Source organism: Periophthalmus magnuspinnatus, chromosome 19, assembly GCF_009829125.3.
Source record: "Periophthalmus magnuspinnatus isolate fPerMag1 chromosome 19, fPerMag1.2.pri, whole genome shotgun sequence".
Taxonomy (NCBI): domain Eukaryota; kingdom Metazoa; phylum Chordata; class Actinopteri; order Gobiiformes; family Gobiidae; genus Periophthalmus; species Periophthalmus magnuspinnatus.
Window position 1 is genome coordinate 15,068,590 of NC_047144.1, and position 9,503 is coordinate 15,078,092.

At 39.4% G+C, this 9,503-nt stretch overlaps 1 protein-coding gene across 2 annotated transcripts; it reads right to left on the reverse strand.

The window, feature by feature from the left end:
• Positions 1-3,784: 3,784 nt before the first annotated feature.
• LOC117387573 (microfibril-associated glycoprotein 4-like) lies at positions 3,785-8,840 on the reverse strand. 2 transcript variants are annotated; one of them, XM_055229367.1, is made up of 5 exons: positions 8,822-8,840; positions 7,254-7,292; positions 6,385-6,481; positions 4,568-4,735; positions 3,785-4,054 (listed from the first exon to the last, which is right to left on the reverse strand). In XM_055229367.1, exons 1-5 carry the CDS (start codon positions 8,825-8,827, stop codon positions 3,801-3,803), a joined length of 564 nt encoding a protein of 187 aa, XP_055085342.1. In that variant the 5' UTR covers positions 8,828-8,840; the 3' UTR covers positions 3,785-3,800. The 2 variants fall into 2 exon arrangements, with proteins under 2 accessions (XP_055085342.1, XP_033840995.2); XM_033985104.2 differs by lacking the exon at positions 8,822-8,840 and adding an exon at positions 7,743-7,784.
• Between the last annotated feature and the right edge of the window lie 663 nt (positions 8,841-9,503).

The window sequence follows — 9,503 nt, forward strand, 5'->3', positions numbered from 1 at the left end:
GTTTTGTCCTATCACATGTCTGAGTCTAGAGCTGGGGCGGAGAGCTGGGCTCCTCCCGTGCACACCAGGGTCTAATCGTCAATCAGCTGCACCTGGGGACAATAAGAGGAGCCATTGAACCACTTTGAGACAACTGCACTGAAAATTACACACTGCTTCGAATCATTTGACAGTCAGAAGAGCGACATCTGCTGGATTTGTCTGTAATGCATTTGTGTGGATGTGAGGTAAAGCTTTTGTGAACCTCGCCCCTTCCTCTAATCCGCGCTCCCCTTTTCTGTGACTTTTATCTGAATGAATTTTATCACTTCCATTTTATTTTTATTCTCTTATAACTTATTCTCCTGTCTATTATGAAATTGTTTTACATTATTTTGTGTCGACTTGTGTTTAAATTAAGTTGCTTTTCCCTCTTTGGTGCAACTTTTAAATGTGCTATACCAATAAAATGGCTACTTTCTATGGAAGCCCGTTTCCGCCATGAAAAAAAAAATAAAAGCCCCACAGAAAGTCGAAATTACGAGTTTTAAACTCGTAATTATGAGTTTAAAACTCGTAATTATGAGTTTAAAACTCGTAATTATGAGTTTAAAACTCGTAATTATGAGTTTAAAACTCGTAATTATGAGTTTAAAACTCGTAATTACGAGTTTAAAACTCGTAATTTCGACTTTTAAAACTACTAATTATGAGTTTAAAACTCGTAATTAGGACTTTTAAAAGTATGAATTATGAGTTTATAACTCGTAATTTTGGGAATGTAACATTTACAAAAAGTGAACCTTATCAATTTTGATTAAATGAATTTGGTATTTTAATAATTTCCTCAATAAACCAGCGGGGTTGTGACCAGCTGGCACTCTGCTCAGACCAGGAAAACGAGCGCTCACAGACACAGAGCACAGCTCATGAGTGGTCAGAACAGCACTCAGGGCCCACTGATTTGTTCAAGACGCCAGAAACTTTACTGGAGCTTAATTTATTCATTTTTTAAAAGTATGTAGGTGATAAACATAACAGTCCTCCTCCTGTCTCCTCTGCTCTGTACACTCAGTTGCAGTGTGCTACAAGCTCAATTAAGACTTTAAAAGTTCTAATTACGAGTTTTAAACTCATAATTAGTAGTTTTAAAACTCATAATTACGAGTTTTAAACTCATAATTAGTAGTTTTAAAAGTCGAAATTACGAGTTTTAAACTCGTAATTACGAGTTTTAAACTCATAATTACGAGTTTTAAACTCATAATTACGAGTTTTAAACTCATAATTACGAGTTTTAAACTCATAATTACGAGTTTTAAACTCATAATTACGAGTTTAAAACTCGTAATTTCGACTTTCTGTGGGGCTTTTACTTTTTTTTTTCATGGCGGAAACGGGCTTCCATAACTTTCTAATAAAAAAAAACAAAAAAAAAACTTTTCAAACTGGTGTCTTTGTGTCCTATACTTATATGTATGTATTAGTTCTACTCTGACTTGGCCAATTAAAGAGTTTGCAGCTACAGAGGCATTTTAAACTGGAAAAAATTGAGAATAAAATGATGTGGTTAAGCAGCTGGGATAGTGATTGTGCAACTGTAGTTTTTCTGAAATTGGAACATTTTGGGAAAAGGTGTCGGGGATGTGAGTGGGGGAAATGTGAGATACGGTATTTATGACATTTTAAAGATTTTCTCTTGAGCACAAATCAAACACTTGACTTTATATTAAGTCACAGTGCTCCCGTGCATATGACCGTGCTCTTTTTGGTGGCAATAGCTGTCCCTCCATATCTCTTCCTCACTGTCTCACTCACACTCTCTTTCAACCACTCAAACTCACTCTCAAGACTTACCTACCACTTACCTATATCACTTACCTAAAACTATGACTATGTGTGTTATATAGGTCTAGGTGTATGTTGATGTGAATCTGTGTATGTGGTGGAGTGTATCTTGTGTTACGTAATATGTCACCAAGTGTATATAAATGTATCTGTACAAGGTGTCATCTATTCTTACCTGTTGTATCTTACCTGCTTTAATACTTTCCCTTATTGAATAACTAGTATAGTGTTAGAAATGACGTCAACAAAATCTCCTCCTCTCAAAACCCACAATTCTTCGGGGGATTCAGACTCTTTTAAAGCTCTGACACAATTACAAGCCGCCCCCATCAAAATTCCCACAAAGCAGCTTGAAACTGTAGCTCGACACGTATCTCTGACACTTGTGATGTAACGAGGCCTCGGTTTGACTGGTCACGTGATTTTTGGCGTAATGAAGCACGTATCGAAACAATGGCCGTGTCTCAATTCACCAAATGCACCTATTGAATGGTCCCTTCGAAGTTCCCCTTCAAAGTGTAGTTGGAAGGTTCCGGACGAGAATCTGCCCTCCTCAGTGTAGCTGCCATCTTGCTGTGATGGGACAGGCCTACACCACGGACCGCACTTTCACTGCTGTCTTTGAGCGTACGATACGTACATTACGTACATTATTTTTAATTATTTATTATTTAATAGAAGAAAAGTCAAGATGTCGTCGTCACAGCCGTTTCTTTTTGTTTAGATTGAATATCAATAGGCAAATATAACGTTCAAGGGGATTTTTTGCGTTGAAATGGGACAGCCCTTGTCGCGCCAGAAATTTTGTAACTGCCCTTCGACGCACACTTCGAATGGTGATTCTAAGGCCATTTTGGCGAATTGAGACACGGCCCACGCTCGGCAACACTTCCGCTTCATAGGGTTGGTACAGTGTCGAGCTGAGAGGCTCGAGCGTAACATCTCTAGACCTGACACTCTGCGCCAGATCGTCCGCGTACCTCCGTGGTATTCCTCGCTTGGCTCTGTTTGTGTTTTTACCTTTTTTGACCTCGCTAAACTGGATACTTTTGCTTCCTCACCAGATCCTGCTCCCTGGACCCGCTCAGCTCTCTCACCTCCGACCCAGCTCTTCACTACCGGTACAGTCCGTCCCGCCTCAGACTCTGCTCCTCACGCTCTGCCCCTGGACCACGGCCCACGCCCCACTCCCGACTCACCTATTGACTCTTGTTCACTTTGCACTTTGTAAATAATCACTGTTCAATTTTCCCCGAGTTCTGTATCTTTGGTCCCTTGTGCCGAGCGTTACTACATTAAGTAAAAAATGTAGGTATCTGTACTTTACTTAAGGACATTTTACTGTGGATACTTTTTACTTTTACTATACTACATTTGAGAGTAGATATCTGTACTTTTTACTCCACTACATGTTTGAACTGGACTGAAAAGTAAAAAGTATTTTTCACATGATTTGAGGGGTTATTTTTACCATGTTTGTGGTAACATCCTGACTCAAGTTTTTGAGTTTGAGCTGTGGCTTTGAGCAAACAAAAATAAATACACAAAATTCATAAAAAAAACAACACACTAAAATAACATGTTTAAACGGGCACTTAACGGGCCATATTTAATTTTTTTTTTTTTTACTTTTACTTGAGTAACTTTTTACCTTTGTATCTGCACTTTTACTTAAATAACAAAATTGAGTACTTCATCCACCACTGCACCTCGGTGAGTTTATGAACGCTTATCAACGCAATTTCCACATCTGTACTGAACTACCACTTCATGACTTTTTGAGCCTTGTAGATGTTACAGACTAATAATAAAGTGTTACTCACACATGTGAATGAAACAAAACAACTCCAGGTCTGTTTTTGATGAGGTAACAGCTTTATAACATGACCTAAAGCTCACCAGAGTCCATTTTGTGTAATATAAAACCTTTAAAGAATCAGAGCAACGCCTTGTGCAAGTTCATCTTTGTATCTCTAATTTGCAGGGCGGATTTTCATGCTTATGCCTTTCAGGGAGTAGTCTCGTCCTTTCCAGCTGTTCCACTCCACATCGATGGCAAAGATGGTTTTGTCTGCGCCCCAGCGATAGATTCCATTTGGGTTGGCGTCATGGCAGCCGCTGTACCAAAAAGCCCCAAGGAACTTTTTAGCACAGTTGTCTGACCACGTGTCCTGGTCGTTGTCAAAGGTGGAGAACTTCATGCCATTGTGAGTTACTAGACTGTTTCCTAAAGAGAATGAAAACACGGTAAAACGCTCTTTAAAGGTCCTAAACTACGCAAAATTTACTCTTGTGAGCTCTGAGCCATGTAGCCTTGTCAAAAACATACCCAGAGTTGTGTTTTCTTTCATTCACGCATGTTTGAGTCAATTTATTATGTCTGTCTGCAACCCCTAAAGCTCAAAATGCTCTGTTGCACCTTGTGATGTCATGAAGTGGTAGTTTTCAAGTTCACAGCTCTTTTTACCTTTACTTCAATAGAGATTGGCAATTCTAGGACTGAAATGATCTAAATGATTCTAGTGAAGGTGTATGGAGCACTTCCTATATTACGTCATGACATCACAAGGTGAAACTGTTTTCTGTTTGAGAGAAGAACTCAGTAAATATACAGGATTTGAGCGTTAAACATGTGTGAATGAAGCAAAACACAATTCCAGGTATGTTTTGATGAGAAAACAAAGCTCAGAGAATAGAGTAAAATGGGCCCTTCAAACAACTGATCTGCCGTGAGCCTCACCTGCTCCTCCGTCAGTGAACCCCGACACCTGCAGTCTGTACCCATCACATTCAGAGGCTACGGAGAAGGATGAGTAGCGAGCGGAGGCGTTCTTCCCCTCAAAGTCCTCCATCTCCACCAACAGTTCATGTGGCTGTCGACTGGACAACATGTGAATGAACTCCAGTCCTGAAAATATTTCAAACCATTGAAGGATATGAACACAAAAGCCAATTGATACAGTGGAATCATAGACTATTGACCTTATTCGGCCCCACATTTTGTGGTGGCACTTCCGGGTTAATGGAGAACTCCATTCTTTTCAATGGCGAATTTGGGAAAAGTTTCACCTCAAAAACATGATATTAAATAGTGCTGATTTGAGTAAAATGTTCTATGTTCATGTGACTACAACACCTCACTGATTCTCTGGGAGCCTTGAAATGGCTTTGTAGTGCATATAGAACTTATTTGCTGTCAAAGTTGCTAGCCCCATGCAAAATAATACCACCCAAAAGACGATGGCGGTGCCCACAACAACATCAGGAAAAAGGTGAATAATAAAGTGGACTAAGGGAGTGTGAGGTCACTCACAGCGTCTGGCTCCAGTCAAATGAAGCTCATCAAGGCCAACGAGGGGGGCATTTGGAACCAAGCTCCATCTTTGGAATTCTGACCGTGAGTCTCATACCAACCAAAGAGCCAATCCCGAGCCAGGCTGTCGAAGGTAGTCAATGATCGTGTCCAAATTCGACAAATGCACACTTTGTCAGTGCACTTACGTAACTTCCGACTCGACAAGGCCCGTCCAATTTTATGCACCTGAAGAATGTGGGCAAAAATGTGCCCTGCATCATGCACTGCACATGACTTCTTCTACAGGAGAAACAAGGTATATTTTCTTGTCTCCAGTAGGTTAGACTACTGTAACAGTCTGCTCACTGGTCTCTCCAAATGGGCATTAAAACAGCTCCAGTAAATCCAAATCACTGCTGCTCGGGTCTTGACTAGAACCAGGAAGTACGTCACACATGTGTCCTGTGGCTCAGGTCTCTGGCTCCTGTGGCTCAGAGAATAGACATTAAAGCAGCTCTGTTTGTGTATAAGTCTCTCCATGGACCAGCACCAAAATACATCTCCAACATGTTAGTGCCATATGAACCATCTCACACTCTGAGAACTTCAGGGACCGGCCTCCTGCTGGTGCCCAGAGTCAGGACTAAACATGGAGAATCAGCATTTCATTTTTATGCAGCTAAAACCTGGAACAGTCTTCCTGAAGATGTGAGACAGGCCTCTACTTTGACAATGTTTAAATCCAGGCTCAAAACAGTTCTGTTCAGCTGTGCATATGACTGAAAGGTTTTTATTCTGCACTCTTCTGTTGATGTTAATTTTATGATGATTATTTGTGATTATTTATGTTTTGATTTGTGTGATTTTAATGTCTTTCTTATTCTGTAAAGCACTTTGAATTACTTTGTATACGAATTGTGCTACACAAATAAACCTGCCTTGTCTATATAGGCCACATACACACACACACGTAACATATACACATGCACATTTACGCACTCGTGCTTCATACTGCATACAAGTGTATACTGTACACATACATTTCTGTTTACTTATATGCTGTATGCCAGTATATAAGTGACCCTGTGAAAAACATGGACCCCCTAAGAAGCTAAGTAAACTTATGGAATTGGGTCCAATACCAACGCTGCTTCCCGCCCGCACAACTGGTTTAGCAGGGAGCGAGCACTTAGCAACGCTGTCAGTCAAACCTGCTGCTGATGCTAATGAGAACAATAATCTGGCAACCCCGTTTGCCTTACCCAGCCAGTGCTCTCCATCAGCTTCACCAAAGCCAGTCTTGTACTGATTCCAGGGTCTGTAGAAGTTCACAGTCCCATCCATTCTCCTCTGGATCACCTGGGTGCACAAGAAACTTTAACCAAGGGCACTGCATATAGTAAAAAAAATTACAAGTAAAATATTTTTTAGACATCAAAATATATTCTCAGTCGGCTAGTCATTTTATCTAGATTACATGGCTTTATGTGGGACAACAGCAGAAAGGAGTGCGTGAGTAAGCTGAAGTTTTGGTATTTTTTGGTATTTAAATGTATAAGGGCAGCTTAAACCATAGACTGAATATATAAATGGACATAGCTAACCTGCTAGCTCCGTCGCTCCAAATACGAAGTGAGCATGAGCTGCACTTCGGACTCCATATTAGAAAACTGTGACCCCTCTCTCTGTAAATGCCACCGTCAGACTTGTTATTTTGGTCTTAAATTGTCCCCATTTACCCGCTCTACATGATCCAGGTGTTTTTATTTTGCTAGATATGAACAAAAAACAAATTAGCTGCCTTCTTTCCCTGAGGTCGCTCCCACTAGCCTTAGCAACAGGTTTGATTGACAGCGTTGCTAAGCGCCCACTCTCCCACCCACAGATTAGCTACAGATTAGCTCTTTGGTCCAGTTCTTTATACAGTTTATGGATTAAATTTATAGACTCATAGAAAAATGAATCTGCCTTTATGTAAATACATTGTTTCCTGGTAGTTTTTTCTTCATAAATAGTATTTTTTTTCATGAACTCCCCCTGCTGGTGTAGTCTTGTGATACAAAAAGGTACGTAATAGTTTGGAGAGCTTTTGCCACGTCCCCTTTTAGACATTGCAAACTGAAAATCTTACCGTCCAACCGCCCCCATCTGTTTTCATGTCACAGAACGCCTGGAAAAAAAAGTACAGTTTAAAAGTGCAATAGTAACTTTTGTGTAGGGTCCCAACTGCTTGTGTCCACTGAGATGTGTTTTCTTAATGTGCAATGTTCCGCAATATGGCATTAAACTTATTTGACAAGCAGGTAAATGGTCATAGGTCACATTTTTAAGTGTCTTGCGCAAAGACAATGGGATTCGAACCACCAACCTTCGATTCTGAGGACAAACACTACCAACTGAGCAACTGTCGCCTCCGTAGGCCAGGTTACAGGTCAGATCTTTGGAGAACCTGTGCTTGGTCAGACTCCATGTTTTTCAATGCAGTTTTAATTGAATAAATGCAAGGTAGACACTTTAATGGGATACTGTGGGACATTCCAAGAACATCTCCATAGAGACAAACATGGGGCAGACCCTCAAGCAGAAAAGTTATTCACTTTACTTGAAACACTGCCATTACCTGAATTCCAAACTTCTCTCCGAAGGGATAGATGGTGTAGACTCCACTTTGTGGGGAGCGGTACGTGTAATCCTTCTGTTGAAAAACGGCATTGCAGTCGACAGGTTTACGTACAGCTGAACAGCCCCTCAGCAGTGACGTTAGAAACAACAGTAGAACTTCCAACTGAAACGTAAAGAAATAGAGCTATGTTAAAGGTGCTGTACCTGATTTTGTCTTAAAAAACATGAAAAACAGAATTAGTTCATTTTAAACTGTTTGCAGTACTCCAGAGTTATTCTTCACTTACCTTATGCATTCTGAGCGTCCTGATTATTCACAGCGGAAGTGGTGGAATGGAATGATGTAAAAGTACAAAAATACTGTACTTATGTAAAAAATGTAGGTATCTGTACTTTACTTAAGTACATTTTACTGTGGATACTTTTCACTTTTACTATACGACATTTGAGAGTAGATATCTGTACTTTCTACTCCACTACATGTTTGAACTGGACTGAAAAATAAAAAGTACTTTTCACATGATTTGAGGGGTTATTTTTACCATGTTTGTGGTAACATCCTGACTCAAGTTTTCAAGTTCAAGCTTCGGCTTTGAGCAAACAAAAATAAATGCACAAAATTATAAGAAAATGACACACTAAAAGTATATTTTTAAAAGGGTACTTAAATACTTTTTGAAATACTTACTTTACTTTTACTTGAGTAACTTTTTACCTTTGTATCTGCACTTTTACTTAAATAACAAAATTGAGTACTTCATCCTCCACTGTTTATGAGCTTTTCACAACTTACTGAAGCTAGAGTGGAGTTTTTTGCAGTCACGGTGAAGCTAAGAACAACTAGCATACGAACAGCACACATCCTGATTATGGGACAATAAAGGCCAAGCTATAATTGGGGCGAGTACAAACACAAATACATGCAGTTGATTACAGCAATGCACTCTCACTGACAAGAAGTCTTTTAAAAAATGTTCTTTGTTTTGTTGGAAGGGCAAAGGAAGAAACACAAAATAAAAATAATAATAATTAAATAGGGTGAAATGATTATATGCGTAAGTGGCTCATTCAGCTTACCTTCATTTTCAGATGTCTATTGCAGCAGATGTACATTATTCACTCACAAAGCCAAGGAACGTTTTGTAAGTTTGATTTTTAGATTCGGCTGTTAACCTTCTTTTTTATTTGCTTATTTCCTCAGCAGTAGTGGAAGTGAGACATCGATCAACCAATCAGAATCAGACTTCAGCATGTTTGTCCAGACGGTCGATAAATGACTAAAGGGCACAGTTTTCTAGTGTTTTTAATTCAAAATAAAAAACAACTGTTATTTACACAGCAGAACATTGTATGAGTTCCAAAAGATTATATCCAGAATCTTTTTTTGAGCATTTCTATGTTAAGATTATCGTATTTGTATCAATGTTTGAGAGGGTTCTGGTTAGTAATAAAATTATACTTAAAGCAGATCTATTGTGCTTGTGTTGCTCTATAGTTATAATCTATGACACCCGTGGATCATTATGTTATAATTTGCACATTTTAAATTACAATATTCATCTAAAACGACTTAATAAAAGAAATAAGTCCACTCATTTCCACGTTAGCTGGAAGGGAGCTGATGTCACCGTGAGCATCATCACAACAAAGAGCCGTGTAGCTGTCGGCTCCTCCTATGGACAGCTGCGCATTTATTTTTATTTGTACCAAAATGATTACACAATGCTGCCAAATCCTTGATGTATGACCCATTAAGAAA